General features: G+C 40.0%; 1 protein-coding gene across 1 annotated transcript in view; it reads left to right on the forward strand.

The window, feature by feature from the left end:
- The window catches only part of itga8 (integrin, alpha 8), a 249612-nt gene that overhangs the window by 137566 nt on the left and 94532 nt on the right, over positions 1-17514 (forward strand). Inside the window, exons 19-20 of the mRNA XM_073054528.1 lie at positions 16507-16574; positions 16806-16953. Of these exons, the coding sequence (XP_072910629.1) occupies positions 16507-16574; positions 16806-16953 (216 nt within the window). The remainder of the gene's footprint in view (positions 1-16506; positions 16575-16805; positions 16954-17514) is intronic.

Below are 17514 nucleotides of genomic sequence, written 5' to 3' on the forward strand. Positions count from 1 at the left end.
GTGGAGTCATTGTGGATGGAAGTCATAAACAGGAGAAGGGCAATAACTCTACTGTATTTTTAGACCTTCAATAGTAAAAAAAAATCAAGGAGCAGCTAGGGAGGCAGATTCTGGAACAGGGTTGTTGTGACGGGCGATTTTAACTTTCCTAATTTTAACCATATAACCATTTAACCATATAACAATTATAGCACGGAAACAGGCCATATCGGCCCTTCTAGTCCGTGCCAGATGTTTACTCTCACCTAGTCCCCGCACTCAGCCCATAACCCTCCATTTTGACTGGCATCTCCTTAGAGCAAGGGGTTAGGATGGGGTGGAGTTTGTTAGGTATGTTCAGGAAGGTTTCCTGACACAATACGTAGACAAGCCAACTAAAGGAGAGGTTGTACTTGATCTGGTATTGGGAAATGAATCTGGTCAGGTGTCAGGTCTCTCAGTGGGAGAGCATTTTGGAAATAGTGATCACAATTCTATCTCCTTTACCATAGCACTGAAGAGAGATGGGAGCAGACAATTTGGGAAAGCAGTTAATTGGGGTTGGGGGAAGTATGATGCTATCAGGCAGAAACTTGGAAGCATAAATTGTGAACAGATGTTCTCAGGGAAATACACGGCAGAAATGTGACAAATGTTCAGGGAACATTTGCATGGAGTTCTGCATAGGTGTGTTTCATTGAGGCAGGGAACGGATCATAGGGTAAAAGAACCATAGTGTACAAAAGATGTCGAAAATCTAATTAAGAAGAAAGGAAAAGCACATGAAAGGTTCAAGAAAATAGGTACTGTTAGAGCTCTAGAAAATTACAAGGTTGCCAGGAAGGAGATTAAGAATCAAATTAGGGGAGCTAGCAGGAAACATGAGAAGGCCTTGGTGAGCAGAATTAAGGAAAACCCCGAGGCATTCTACAAGTATGTGAAGAGCAAAGGGATGAGCCATGTGAGAATAGGACCAATCAGGTGTGAAATGTATCAGAGGAGCTAGCAGAGGTACTTAATGAGCACTTTGCTTCAGTATTCGCCAGAGAAAAGGACCTTAGCAATTCTGGGGATGACTTATAGCAGAGTGAAATGCTTGAGTGTATAGATGTTAAGAAAGAGGATATGCTGGAGCTTTTGACAGGCATTAAGTTAGATAAGTCACCGGATCTGGACGAGGTATACCCCAGGATACTGTGGGAAATGAGGGAGGAGATTGCTGAGTCTCTGGTGATGATCTTTGCACCATCAATAGGGATGGGAGAAGTACCAGAAGATTGGAACAATGTTGTTCCCTTGTTCAAGAAAGGGAGTAGAGATAAACCAGGAAATTATAGACTAGTGAGTCTTACTTCAGTGGTGGGCAAGTTGTTGGCGAAGATCTTGAGAAGCAGGATTTCTGATCATTTGGAGAGACATAATCTGATTAAGGATAGTCAGCATGGCTTTGTCAAGGGCAGTTTGTGCCTTACAAGCCTAGCTGAATTCCTTGAGGATGTAACAAAACACATTGATGAAGGTAGAGCAATGGATGTAGTGTATATGGATTTCACTAAAGGATTTGATAAGGTTTCCCATGCAAGGCTCATACAGAAAGAAAGGAGGCATGGGATCCAAGAAGACCTTGCGTTGTGGATCCGGAATTTGCTTGCCTACAGGTGGCAAAGGGTGGTTGTAGGTGGTTCGTATTCTTCATGGAGGTCAGTAACTAGAGGTGTTCTGCAGGGATCTGTTCTGAGACTCCTCCTCTTTTTAGAGGTTGAGTGAACTTGGCCTTTTCTCCCTAGAGTGACAGAGGATAAGAGGTCACTTGATGCAGGTGTATAAGATTATGAGAGGCATTGATCATGTGGATAACCAGAGGCTTTTTCCCAAGGCTGAAATGGCTAATATGAGGAGGCATAGTTTTAAGGTGCTTGGAAGTAGGCCCAGAGGGTATGTCAGGGGTAGGTTTTTTGCACAAAGACTGGTGGCAGTGCCTGGAATGCACTGCCAATGATGGTGGCAGAGGTGGATACAATAGGGTCTTTTAAGAGACTCTTAGGTAAGTCCATGGAGCTTAGAAAAATAGAGGGCTACGTGGTAGGGAAATTTTAGGAAGTTTCTAGAGTAGGTTAATGGTCAGCACAACATTGTGGGCTGTAATGTGCTGTAGATTTCTATGTTCTGAGCTTACCTTTCTTGAAATTAATCTCTTTCTTATCCGTTCATAAAATTTTGAAAGCTCATAAGGCAAACATAATAAATTTCTGTTAAAGAACTGTCTTAAGCCAAAATGGGATTAAATTTTTCTAAAAGTAGGCTGGGTACATTTAATTTAAATAACGGTTGTAACTTGATTTTAATTAAATCTATTTACATGAAAATTTATTTGCAACGTTGAAGCAGTGTGTTGTGACAACATGAGGACTTCATTTTTTTTAACAAGAGAAATGCCAACACAGTTCCTCCACGACAGGCCTTTTGTTTCCAGACACAAAGACCAAACGTTAAACATAGCTTGGCCTTTGCTTGTTTCGGGCAGCTCTTTGCAGCAGAAAAACTTCTTTAGAATTTAACCATCATTTTCAAATCTTACAAATGCTACAACATGACATTTATTGGTGAAATCTGTTGACACATCAATCTGGATAGAGGAGCTGCTGTTATCACACAAAACTTCTTGAGCATCAATACTTCGACTTATCATCCTGTTAGAGAATGAAACCTTATCAATTTGTCATACTGTGTCTTGTCTCAGCAGTTTACCCACTATAATTTTACGTGCTGGCATCATTAGGTTCTCACCAACTGTGTGACTTCCCCTTTTCTGGGTAATAAGTTCTGCTGCTGAATAACTTGCTTTTTACTGACTGTGGCTTTATTAACAAAAGCTACACTCTGTTTGTTTTGAGATTCCAATAGCTGTTTAGAATAATCAGCACTTTTCCATGTCATATGGCTGTGATTTGTAGTTAAGTGTCTTTTCAATTTTGCTGGAGCTGTTGCCATATTTGTAAGTTTTTGCCAGAGACTAGGCACAATGGAATCTGACAACTTTGACCACCAGTCTATGTAAAACCCATTGGTAAGCAGCTTTCATTGTAAAGACAGGCCGTATAAGAAGAATGGCATAATAAATAACTAAACAAGAAAACTGCAAAAAGACCCACAAAAACTTCACAATACAACTCACTTCTAACCTACACAATCCACCTTTTTACATTCACTGCATCAGCAAAGCGACAGACTAGCAGCTGAATTGTGGTATGTAAAAATTCCTTCTTTGGAATGAAAATTTACATCCAATTTTCTACTACACTGGTAGAGTTTGTTCACTCCCATAAGTCAGGCGGCAGCGTGTAAGGGGAAGTTGGGGGAGGGAATTCGGGAGGGAGAGGCTGACGTCACAGCCTAAATTGGGTGAGTCCATTCAATGCTAGGAAAACTCAGTTCCTGCACCTAATCAGCCTACTGTCCTCCCCTCCATGCAATACAGCGCTCACCAATTATCAATGGCATCCCTTATCTCACATCAAAAACTGAGAATAGATTCAGCCAAATAAACACAGTCCTTCTGTGTACTGCCGTACTGAGCTGAGAGACCTCTAATGAGATTGCTGCTGGGGCTGCTCATTCACTACAAGCGCTAGCATCACGCATTGCACGAAGTTCAAAAAACAATGTTTATTTTCAATCACAATCTCTCGCGGAACCCCTAGTGACCTATCTCTCGGAACCCAGGTTGAGGAACCCTGATCTAAATTGTTTCTGTTGGAGCATAGCATTGTACAGTCAGAGATCTTCCACGTTCACTGTCAGTTACACCTTGTATTCATTCACTGAGTTAGCAAATGAGTACAGGACAGCGTGTGCATTTGACATCCCCCGATTCTGCAATCCCAGTCAACTTTATTGTCATATGCAGAAATACATTAAGGTACATGTACAAAGAGTTTAGACAGTTGGGTACAAATTAATCCATCAACAAATCTTAAAAATTTAAGATCAGGCCTAGGAGAGAAATCAAGAGGGCAAAAACCATGCAACAGGACTGAGAGTGTAGAGGGGAGGAAACCTGTATATAAATGAGCGGGATGGATGTGACAGTTTGGTAGGTATTAAGTAGAACCAGATGAGTGGGTGGTGAAGGGCGGATGGAGTTAGATTGGAATGGGGGACGAGGGGAGGCTGAGAGAGTTGAGATAGAATCTGATAGGTGAAGCAGATAAAGGGGAAGAGAGATTAGTCAGGTGGAACCGAGTGAATGAATAGAATGATAGGATATAGTGAGAGAAGAAATGTTGGATAGCACTGAATAGTACCTTTCCAAATTCTTCCTTCCTAGCTGGATTTTTCCAGAGATTTCTGTATTATGATTTTTTTCAGTAACTACAGTATTACCCAGTCTTCCCAGTTATCCATGTTTCTTGTCATATCTTTACATTGACTGTATTTTCAGAATTGCTGTTGATTTGAAGCAGCATGTTCCACAGTTTCAAACTCGGTCACACCATCCCCTGACGACCTTGTCAGTGTCTTTACTGTTTCAGTCACGCCAGTCAGTCTAATGCTTGGTATTTTGTTTATCTTTGGGAATGCAATATGAAATCATCCTGCCTCTAATAGATAAATTCTTCTGTCATGGTTGTCCTGGTTATTCAGTCCGAAACCTTTTCCAATACCGGCATATCATCTTTAAAGTGGAATGTCAAGACTAAACACAAGATGCTTCATAAAATCCAACCAATACAGTACTATTCTCTTGCTCTTACCTTCTAGATCTCTGGTGTTCCTCTGCTTTTTATAATGAAACACATGTACAATCATGCCACCAATTGCAGTGTTGCAGTTGTCCACAAATTACTGTCTCCACATATGCTTGCTGGCCCATTAAGCATTTACAGCATTTTGATTTTAAGGACAGATCCAAGTTGTTGAGAACCTCTTGCTTTTATCAAATAAAAGGCCTCAGAAGGATGATATAAGATCTTGCATTAAACAGTTAAGTGAATAATTTGTCATTAAATTTCTCCACTAAAACTTAAAAATTCATCATTAAAAAAAATATTTTTCTAAAACATATTTCTTAAAACAGTTTGTCAAGGCCCCAGACATTCCGAGTTAATGCAGAACCTCAGGATTGCAGGGAATGCCAAAGCCCAGATCCACATGGCACCTTTCAACAAGCTCTGTTGACTCTATTGACTCTTCATCATTTTCACTTCAGAAATTGTTTGTTCGATGCTGTGTTTTGGTTGAATGCCTACTTTTAAAATATTTTAAATTCCTTTAGGAATTTATTTAAAGCCACTGAAGTCCCTTGTGAGTGCTTCTCTTCTGCACTGGTATTCTGTGGTTTTAGTGGTGATTTGGCACCACTTCATCAGTGCACTTAGTTCTGTTTCTCAACATTGATTTCTGCATTGTTTGTGACAAATTCACCACTGTTTTCTGGCAAAGACTCTTTGCACATATCTTTATAACAGTTTTAGTGTGTAATTTTCTGCCAGAAGATATGCTAAGTAATTCAGATCTTGGGTCATAGTCAGAATTCAGAAATTACTTTCATAGATAAGGTTGGTGAGGACCTCGACAATGAGAAATGGGGAAAGTTATGATGTGAACAAAGCAATGGCAGAGCAATTAAATGTATACTGGTTTTGTCTTCATAAGTGCAAGTAACTTTCCAGATCTGTTTGGAACAAACGGTTGTAAATATTGTAAAGAGCTAGGAGCTGACAGCCAGCTTCCTAAAAAATGGAAATGGCCCTGGAAAAATTGGAAATATTGGATGCACTGTTGGTCATCTTCCAAAATCCTTTTTGACTCTGGAGCAGTTCCCAATAATTGGACGGAGGCAAATGTAACTCCACTGTTGATTGAGAAAATGAACAAGAAGAAAAAAAGAACAAGGAATAATAAGCTAATAATAATAGACTAATAAGCCCAGGATCAACAGTGTTTAAGATTGGGTGTTCCTGATGTCTGGAAAGTTTCATGATCATGCTGAATGGTGGGCCAATTCCTGCTTTGACCTGCTTTGGCCCTATTATTTTATATTTCTATCAGCTAAATAAACAACTCAACACACGTGAGCTCATAGAGATCTAGAGGAAAACACCATTGTAGAGGTTCCATTTCATTTAACCATAGGCAACCTTGGTTTGCTGAATGCTTTGTTTAATTGAGAGCTATGTCTGGGGTTACACTGGTTTGATGCCAAGAAGTTCTTAATGACCCTTGCTTCGTTTCTTGCCAGCGGGTGCCATGCAGATGATTGCCCATGATAATCTAAGCGTGCAGTCCTCTGTCCAACTCGAATCGAGAATCTCTCATTCTCTCAGCTGCTCCTCTAGTCTGGCCTGGACTGGCAGCATCACACTGTGTTGAACCAAATACAAACTCTGTGGGGAAAATTGGTAAATCGGTTTATAATAGTCATATGTACCAAAGTACTGTGAGAAACATATATTGAATACCGTGCATATAGATCATTTCATCACAACAGTATATTGAGATAGTATCAGGTAAAACAGTGAAAGGATGAAGAATGTAGCATCAGAGTTGCCGTGCAGGTAGACAATAAGGTGCAAGGTCATAGTGAGGTAGATTGGGAGGCCGAGTCCATTTCATCATATTAGCAGCAGGATAAAAGCTCCCCTTCAGCCTGTGACACATGCTTCCAGGCTTTAGCATCTTCTACCCAGGAGAGAGAATGTTCAGTGTGCTTCGGGTCCTTGATTATGCCGACTGCTTTACTGAGGCAGTGAGAAGTGTCGGCAAACTCCATGCAGGGGACGCTGGTTTCTGCAATATGCTGAGCATCATATCACATCTCTGCATGGGAGGCTGGTCGAGAAGCTTAAAATACATGGGATCTAAGGCAAATTGTCTAATCGAGTCCAACATTGACTTGGTGATAAGAGGCAGTGGATGTTTGTGGAAGCATGCTTTTCTGATTGAAAGTCTGTGAGTGGCGATGTACCTCAGAGACTGATGCTGGGATCTTTGCTGTTTGTGATAGAGTATATGCCAATGACTTGGATGTATTAGGGTAAGTGGTATAGTTAGTAAGTTTTCATGTGTTGTGAGAATTGGTGGTGTGGATAGTGAAGAAGGTTACTTAAGTGTGTAGCAGAATATAGATTGGATGAAAATCTGGGTGGATAGTTAGCAGATGAAATTTAATCCTGACAAGTGTGAGGTGATGCATTTTGAAAGATCAAGTTGGAGCAGGACCTATACAGGAAATGGCAGGGTACTAAAGAACATTAGTGAACTGAGGGGTATTGGGATTCATGTCCATTGTTCACCAGAAGTGGCAACATAAGCTGGTGAAGACACCATGCGTCCTGCAGAAGGCTCTCGGCCCGAAATGTTGACTGTACTCTTTTCCTAGATGCAGCTTGGCTTGCTGAGTTCCTCCAGCATTGTGTGTAAGTTGCTCGGAATTCCACCATCTGCAGATTTTCTCTTGTTTGTGAAGGCTTATGTCTCGCTTGCCTTCATCAGTCAAGGCATAGGATATAAGAGTTGGGATGTTACAATTTTATGAAGCACTGGTTGGGCTAGCAAGAATATTGTGCGCAGTTCTGGCTGCTACACTATAGGGAAGGTGCGCAGTGGAGATTCACCAGGGTTTTGCCAGAAATGGAGGACTTTACTTATAGGAGGGATTTGGTCACTGAGCTTGTCTTATTTAGAGCACAAGTAGGTGGAAGTGTGTCCTGATAGAAGTGTATAAAATTATCAGAAGTTCAAAGTAAATTTATTTTTAAAGTTCATATATGTCACCATGTATAACTCTGAGATTTGCTTTCTTGCCGGCATACTCAATAAATCCTAATAGAATAATAAGCATAAGAGTATCGATGAAAGACCACACCAACTTGGGTGTTCAAGCAGTGTGCAAAAGACAACAAAGTTAAGATGAGTTCTTGAAAGTGAGTCCATAGTTTGTGGGAACATTTCAGTGGTGAGACTAGTGAAGTTAATCCCTTTGGTTCAGGAGCCTGATGGCTGAGGAGTAATAACTATTCCTGAACCTGGTGGTGTGAGTCCTGAGACTCCTGTACTACCTTCCTGATGGCAGCAGTGAGAAGAGAGCATGACATGGGTGGTGAGGGTCTGGACAGGATTGGCTCTCTGGATACAAGGTCCCTGATACTGGATGCTGTTTTCCTGCCACAACAATTCGTGCAGATGGTCTCAATGGTGGGACAGCTTCACCCGTGATGGACTGGGCTATCTCCACTACTTTTTGTATGATTTTCTGTTCAAGGGTATTGGTGTTTCCATTCCAGGCTGTGATATAGACAGTCAATTTATTATCCACTAGGTATTCATAAAAGTTCCTCAAAATTTTAGATGTGATTCCGAATCTTTGCAAACTCCTAAGGAAGCAGAGGTGCTACCATGCTTTCTTCATAATTGCACTTAGGTGCTGGGCCCGGGGCAGGTCTTCAAAAATAATAACACTGAGGAACTTAATGTTGTTGGCCCTCTCCACCTCTAATCCTCTGAAGAGGACTGACTCATGGACTTCTGGTTTCTTCCTCCTGATGTCAATGATCAGCTTCTTAGGCTTGCTGGCACTGAGTAAGAGATTGTTGTTGTGGCACCACTCAGCCAGATTTTCAATCTCCCTCCTATATGCTGATTCGTCACCACCTTAGATTCAGCCAACAACTGTGGTGTGTGTCATCAGCAAACTTGAATATGTAATTGAAGCTGCATTTAGCCTATAAGTGTAAAGAGAGTAGAGAAGAGGGCTAAGCACACCACCCTTGTGGTGCACCTGCACTAATGGAGCTGGTGGAGGAGATGTTGTTGCCAATCCAAGCTGAGTGCCGTCTGCAGGTGAGGAAATAGAGGAACCAATTGCATAAGGAGGTATTAAGGTCTTGAAGCTTATTGATTAGTTTTGAGGGGATGATAATATTGAATGCAAGCGATAGTCAATAAAGAGCACCCTGATGTGTACACCTTTATGTGAGATGAGTCAAGATCTTTTTCCATGGTATGGTTATCAAACACTAGAGGGTATAAGTTAAGGTGGGAGGTTGGAGTTCCAAAAGGGATTAGAGGGGGAAGTTTTTTATCCAAAGAATAATTGATAACTGAAATATGCTGCTGGAGGACGTGGTGGAATCAGATACAATTATCATGTAAGAGAGGTATTTAAATATACATTTAGTTTGTCAATGTTTAGAAGGAACCAGGCCTAATGTGGACAAATGGGATTAATGTAGATGGGCAAAACAGTCAGTATTGATGTGGTGAGCTGTGATTGACTCTGTGAATAGACGAGGGGTGGTTGATAAGTTCGTGGCCTAAGGTAGAAGGAGATTAGTTATACAGCTCTCATTACATGCACACGCAGTTCAACTCTGAGTGATTATGCAGAAAGTTTGAAGTTAATAACTCATCCCCTTCTACCTCAGGCCACGAACTAATCAATCACCCTGCACCACCCGCCCCCCCCCGGCTGTGGACACTTTCTGGAGGTCCAAGATCTGTATGCTCCGCGACCACTGGACTAAGTGTGTAAATATAGGAGGGGACTATGTTGAAAAATAAATGTGCTAGGTTTTCTAAAATTGACTCCTACCTTAGGCCACGGACTTATCAATCACCGCTTGTATCTTCATCTGGCAACATGTTGCTTGATAATTGTCATGAGGATTGCAGCAGCTTAATCTGGTAGCCCAACACTGTCCTCTCCTGCACAGCTGGTGATGGGCCTTGTCGGTACACCAACCCCACTAATAAACATAAAGTAATGATGTGTATGTTGAAGCATCGTACTGTAAATTAGACACACTTGTTCAAATATGCTTATTCCAACTAATCAAACCATTGTAAGTGTGTGTGTGTGTGTGTGTGTGTGTATGTGTGTGTGTGTGTGTGTGTGTGTGTGTGTGTGTGTGTGTGTGTGTGTGTGTGTGTGTGTGTGTGTGTGTGTGTGTGTGTGTGTGCGCGCGCGCACGCTCCGAGCAGTTTCAACAAAAGTGTTTGATTGAAATGTGATGAAGAAATAGCCCCTTCTATCTTTGTCACTGCTAAATGTTTGCAAGGAGACTTGTCCGGAATCTCATTCTTTGTGGTACAGGTCAAAAAAGATTTCAAATAAGTATGAAAGGAGTGGCATTTAAAACTAAACTTGTATGTGAGCCAGCACCCATTTTTCTCTTTATCACAAAGAATTCCTGGGGATTATCAGGATGGAAGAGACAGGTGGGATGGAGCAGTACATCTATTGGTTAGCCACATCAAGTTGAGATGTGGACCTACCAGTGTTTGTTTATACTGGTGGAATCCCTGACATCATGCAATGTAGGAAGATGGTTTTCATTTATTTCCATGATTGCTGTTTACTACATTTACCATGGTAAACAGAAGGCAGTTCACAGACAATTTTTCACTGAGTACTCATTCATCATGAGAAATAAATCATCTCTTTGGAAACTTAATGGGATGGAACGTTGGGATTTCAATGGAAATGAAACAAGGTCAAGTTAGGTTAAGTTGAGTTCATTGTCATTGAACAAACACTGTGAGGTCTAGGCATGATGAAAAACATGCTTATAGCAGCATCATGGGTATATAGATAAAGACAACACACAGAATAAAAATTATACATAAATTATACAAGACTGTGAAGAGAGAGAAAGAAGGCTAAGCAAAACCAAGACCTTAGTGCACAACATAAAGACATACTCAGGGAAATGTCCACACTTGTACAGGAGGTACTCTGTCGTATTCCATTGCTGAGCAAGGGTGTTGGAGTATGTAGGGCATAAGATCCTTATAGTTTTCAGAAAGCAGCAGTCCCTGAACCTGGTGGTGTGGGACTGACTTCAGGCTTGCCTGATGGGAGAGGTGAGATAAGGGCAAGTTGTGGATGACAGGGGTCCTTGATGATAGATGTCATCTTGTTGAGCAGCTCTTCCTGTTGAATGTGTCGGTGCTGGTCATGCCCATGATGGACTGGCCTTCCATCATTGTCTTACTTGCAGTTATTTATTTTATTTTGAGATGTACAAGGGGTGAATGATAAGTTCGTGGCCTAAAGTAGAAGAAGTCAATTTTAGAAAACCTAGCACATTTATTGGACACTTTCTGGAGGTCCAAGATCCATATGTTCCACGACTGCTGGACTAAGTGGGTAATGTAGGAGGGGACTATGTTGAAAAATAAATGTGCTAGGTTTTCTAAAATTGACTCCTTCTGCCTTAGGCCATGAACTTATCAATCACGTCTCGTAGCATGGAACAGGCCCCACTGAGCTGCACCCATGCCCAGCAGCCTGCCAATTTAACCCTAGCCTAATCACAGCACACCTTACAATTACTAATTGATATATCCTTGGACCGTGGAAGGAAGCCCATGCACGCACGGAAGGAATGTATGTACAGGCTTCTTTACAGAGGACGTTGGAATTGAACTCCAAACTCCGACGCCCGTGAGCTGCAATAACGTCCCACTAATCACTACGCTACCGTGCCACCCCAATAATTAAAAATTATCCTCAGCAGATCTTGAAATAATAGCATAATAAATAGATCAAAGTGAAGCTTCCAATTGCTGAAAATCTAAAATAAAAATGATACTTCTGTTGTTTTCTGTTTTTGTCTTTTTATCATTGTTTCTGAGAGGTGCTTCTATATTTGTATCAGTGTAATCCAGCATATGGAAGAGGCTCTTAAATATTCAAAATCTGCCTTAATCCTCAACGATTTTTGATACTACTAGCAATTGTTTTATCTAGAGATTTTTCTTTTGAGCACCTCTGTGGTTTTGGAAACCCCCTAAAACTAAATATCCTTGTTTCTGCCTGGTTTCTGTCTTGTAACTTTCTTACACAGCAGTAACATGCATAATTTTCCTGACTAGTATGACTATTCTCAATCAAGAAAACCTTTACTTGGAATATTATCGATATTCTCAACTACTTCAGCTCTCACCAATGTTTGATTGTCTTTTGTTCTGAGGATTTGTCACTTCTCATTCTTTCTGTCAGTGTCGTTTTGCTCTGCCTCTCATTCAGTACTAGTTTTCTGGGTGGGTATTTTCTGGATTCTGTTGGGTTCCTCTACTGGAATTGTCACAAATAATCAATTACTATGTCCATCAGTTTCATTTATCACTGTATCAGTTTGTATCGTTTCTGGTCACTTTTTTTCTAGATTTCTAAATGTTGTTGCATTTTCATATTCTTTGGTCTTTTCATAGTCCCTTTTAAAAAGTTTTTACTCTGCTTTGTCCCTCTTGCCAAAGACAGCAGCAAAGGTCCACAAGATTGATTCCCAGAATGTCAGGACTGCTATATTAGGAAGGACTGAGCCGACTAGGTTTGTTTTCACTAGAACAAAGAAGAATGAGAGGAATCTCACTGAAACTTACAAATTTCTGACATGGTACAGAGACTAGAAGTGAGGAGGATGTTTCCCCAGGTTGGACGATCGAGAGTGAGGGGAACAATTTTATGATATAGACCAAGACAATGAGGAGCAATTACTTCACTCAGTTGGTGAATCTGTGGAATTTATTACCTCAGAATTTGCAAAGACACAATTGCTAAATAAATTTAAGAAGAACATTGATAAATTTCTAGATGCTAAAGTCATTAAGAGAGCAGAATTATGGTACTTAGAAGATGGGCCATGGTATGAAGAGAATGAAATCATGTGGATCGTACATGATGTTGAGATAGATCACCTATGGTCATAATAAATGACAGAGCAGACTTGAAGGGCCTTGTAAACCATTCCTGGTCTGTCTTTCCCATTGTTTTATATGCCTTTATACGTTTTGAGCCTCTTTGCTATTTTTTTGCATTCTAAATCACTGTTTTGATTTTGCCTCTTGAACCTTTTTTTTGGCCACTAGAGCTCCTGCTACTCAGGAGTATAAATTGGTTCTGCCACCATGAGATTGTACAAGGGTTTAGTGAGATTTCTTCTTTAGAAATGAGTATAGTTTTGTTCTTAATGTCTGAAGTCATTAAAACCCAGGTTCATGCATAAAGTTAGAATGTTGCCCTTTGAGGAAAGATTCAATAAGATCAGCCTACACCTACTGGAGTTTAGAGGAATGAGAACTAACCCTACTGACTGACATTAATAACATGAATATAAAGTTGGTTAATTAACAGACAACAGGGCAGTGAATTTTTTTTTATCAGTCTGGAAGTGGGTGAATAGTACCATTCCCCAGGGATCAATGTTGGCACTTTTGTTTGATCTGTACTGAAGATCTAGACTTGGCAGTAAGAGCCACAATTTCTAACTTTGAAGATGACACAAACTTGACTCAGAAGAGGAGAGCATATTTCAAGGAGGCTGGTGGAAACCTGGCAGATGAAGTCTAGTGCAGAAAAATGTGAGGTGATGCATTTGGTAGGAAAAATTGGGAGAAGAAGTGTAGAATGAAAGGTGCATTATGGTCTTATAAGTACCGCTCTAAAATGGTTTTAGGTACAGAGGGTGCAGGAGAAATGGAAAGCGAGAAGGCAGATTGAGAAAGTGGTATTCAGGAATACATGGTTCTGGGTTTGACAAGAGAGGAACAGGGTCCAAAAGGAGGGTAACCTAAACTTTATTAAGATATTGAAGCAATCTCAGCTGGAGTATTACATACAATTTTGGTCACTTCAGTATTAGAAAGATGACTGGACATTGGAGAGGGTTCAGAAAAGATTTGTGAGAATAGCTCCTGAATAAGGAACTATATAGTTCCATGGATACTTTAAAGAGACTGAGATGGCGGGTGGGTGGGGAGGGGGAAGATCTGATGGAAGTGTAATAAGGGGTACAGCAGCACTGCTCATAGGCCAGTTGTTTCATAGCTCTAGAGTACCAGGTTTGATTCAGATCAATGGTGCTGTCTGTGAAGAGTTTGCACGTTCTCCCTGTATCTCCGAGGCTTTCCCCAGCTGCTGTATTTCCCTCCTGTGTCCCACTGATGTACTGCTTGGAAGGTTAATTGATGACATTAAATTATTCTGTAATAAGATGTATGGACAGCAAGATGGTGCAGGCTGTTCGCTTTGATAGAGAGATCAAGGACTAGGGAATGCAGGTTTAAAAGGAAATAGAATAATATAAAACAGAAATACCGAAGGTTCACAGGTGGAGAGAGAAAGGTTTCCAGTTGATGGTCTTAGTGAAACAGAACAGTGAAACAAATCAACACTTGACTTGTCCGTATAACCACCATCTTTTGGCTTTTATCAAGTCACAAATTTTGTTACCCTGCAAATGAGTAGGTTTCCCTGAGAAGCCTGAAACCTACTTAACAGCACTGTGGAAATAGTTTTATTGCATAGACTGCTACCAGTAACGTGGCCACTCTGGAGTAACTGTTCAGGCCCAGTTAGTAATAATCAATAAATCCTGACCTTGTCAAAGAAGCTACATCCTGTGAATAAATTTTTAAAAATGGTATTGCATTTCTGCTGTTATGGCATAACTTTTGTACACAAAAGCACAGAGGAAAAGCTCTGGGGAAATAAATTAGTTTCTGAAATTGCATAAAGACATAAGTTATTACCTTAGTTTATTGCTAACTCTCAGTCCATTAGTCTTTGCTGATGTTCTACTTAAAATTCACAAACAAATTTCACACAGTTACATTTTATATGATTTATTAACATCTGAAATATATACATCGACATCGAGCATGAGCTTGGTTCCTTACTATTGAATAAATTTATTTTCTATAATTACATCCGAGTATTGTTTAAAACCTGCCAGAACATTTAAAAGATTTCTATTACATACCTTCCAGATTTACAACCTCACATACAATATGAGTTTCTTTATTGAGGAGAAACCCTTCAATACGTGCCCTTCATTTCAGTTTTACTGTACATTCAGGGGACAGATAAATAATTCTACACTTTTTTTGCTATTAGCAAAATGAAATATCTTTTATTAAGAAGTGCAGTGTGAAAAGATGCAGTCAAAAGTGAATAAAAAGACCATTTGTGTTGAAAGGAAAAGAATTAGGGGATAATATTCTTTATCAATTGTTAATCCAACTAAGCCTTTGTAAATAATCTGCTGTTTCAGTGTTCCATATTTACTTGATGTTAGAATTGAGATAATTGAAATGCAGCGATGAGTTCATTTGTGAGAAAAGGGTTTGATTTATAAATAATTCCATTATGAAACTAATTTAAAAATGGAGGTAAATTGTTTGAAGTACTGTATATTTCATTGAAACTACAGTATATTAATTCAATTATATTTTTCAATTTGAAATTTGCACGTAGGATTGGAAAAAAATCTGAAGGAGAGAAAGATTTATAGTTTGCAGAATAATTCACTTTCTGGGAAGGTGAACTGAGGGATTTGCAGTCACGAATCCTGCAACACAATGAAACTAAAAGGTTACGTTCCCTTGCACAGCTCCACTTCTTGCTGATTGAGCTGTCGTTTATGGGAGGCATGAGACATTGGAGGTAGTCATTCCAATAAGCCAGTCACCATAATGTAAACCCTAGAAGTCCCTCTTGTATTTTCCCAATTTTAACCACAAGCCATATGTCAACTAAGCTGGCATGGATCCTGCAGATGAATTATCTTCTTGTTTGTTGTGGAAAATGGAACTTTCTGCCAAAGTATGTGGACACATTTTGTTGTGGCCAAATTTGACTTGTGTTTATATTGTTCCCCATGAAGGGTTTTATAACTCTGGCAAATATGCTGTTTTTGGATATGTGGCCTCCCAGAATTGTTGTTCAAAAGGTGGAATCTGGAGCAAGGTACAGATATGTGGAAGTGTGCCTTTTAGGAAGCATCTTTCCCAGTGTTCCTCTGCTAAGTGGGAGTGTGAGTGAGATATAGTGGAATTGTGGAATTCGCACTTCAGTGGCTTACTTTTGTTTCTTGGGCTTCACTACACAGAGAGTTCAACACCAGTTGTTTCCAACTTACTTCCATTTCTCAGTTAGGTAGCTGAGATCTATCTGATTTGTGAAGATGTAGCTCTGGAGAGAGAAGAATTCATTCATGCTTGAAGTTCCTGTATCATCACGTATTAGTCAGTATCCTCAGGCAGTTTCAAAAAGCAACGTATCATTACAGAAAGGGAAACTCCTGTGTTAACTCAGCCAATCAGTCGTAGACATCATTGACTGTAGATACTTCTGTCCCTATGTCTTATAGTCTTGTAGTCTTATTTGTAAAAGATTATTTTGGGAATGTAGTGAGGTTATGTCTGGAAAGGCAATTCACTGAATGTAAAATTAAATGCATTGCAGTGTGGACAGGCTGGGAAATTACATAAATTCTATTTGTTCTCATTTTTGGCATTCAGCTAAAGAGCAAATGTATGTACAATTTTCTTTATTCTATTCAATGACAATGATCAGAGAGCCTAATTCTTAAAACATTGAGTCTGACTCCTAAGCTGAGTTAAAGATTAATATGAGTGTTGTTTCTAGACCTATATGCAGCTTTAAATTCATCCCTGTAGTTTCTATAATGAACAACACTAAATGCTAGACTTTATCATTGCAGATATTCTTTTATCACACAGGCGTATATTCTTCTGGACTGCGGAGAAGACAATGTTTGCATCCCAGCCCTTAAACTTTCAGCTGTCCCGTAAGTTGAAAATCCTGCTCTCTTTTTGCTTGAAGATTTTCAGTACTTGTGCTTCACAGTTCAATACTTGTCATGATTGTGTTGAGGTGATGGTTTTTATTTTCAGTAAGAGATCAAAGGAGCGATGTCTATTATCTGTGTGGTTTAATGGTAATTGGTAAGGGCTGTCAATCTGTTTGGAAGAAGATAATAATTAACATATACCGATGGTTCATTTTTTATACTTCACAGTGATACACATCAGGTAATAATTGGAGACGAAAACCCCCTCACTTTAATCATAAACGCCAGGAATGAAGGAGAAGGAGCTTACGAAGCAGAACTCAGTGTCAGCATACCATCAGAAGCAGATTATATTGGGGTTATTCGCAACAAGGAGGTAATGAAAAAGTGGCTATGTAATAAATTGCTAATGCAGAGTTTGAACAAATGGTCTCGAGACATACATAGAATCTGGAACAGTACAGCACAGGAACAAACCCTTCAGCCCATAATGTTGTGCTGAAATAATAAAATCAATGATCAGATGCCCATTTAAACTAATCCCTCTGCCTGCACAATGCCCATATCCTTCTATTTCTTGCTCATTCATGTGCCTGTCTGAGAGCTTCTTGAATACCCCTGTCATATTTGCCTCCATCACCATGCCAGGCAACACATTTGAGACGCCCAACATCCTCTGTGCAAAACAAACTTGCTCTGCACATTTCCATTGATCTTACCTCCTCTAACCTTAAGTGCATGCCCTCTGGTATTACAGATTTCAACTCTGGGAGGAAGATGCTGTCTGTCTACTCTATCTGTCCCATTCTATTTAACCTCCTCTGCATGCTTTCTAATACCTCCACATCCCTCCTAAAACAGGGTGACCAGATCAGAATGTAATACTCCTGATGTGGTCTAACTAGAGTTTTAAGAAGCCACAACATTACTTCCCGAC

The sequence above is a fragment of the Hemitrygon akajei genome, chromosome 8 (genome assembly GCF_048418815.1).
Source record: "Hemitrygon akajei chromosome 8, sHemAka1.3, whole genome shotgun sequence".
Taxonomy (NCBI): Eukaryota; Metazoa; Chordata; class Chondrichthyes; order Myliobatiformes; family Dasyatidae; genus Hemitrygon; species Hemitrygon akajei.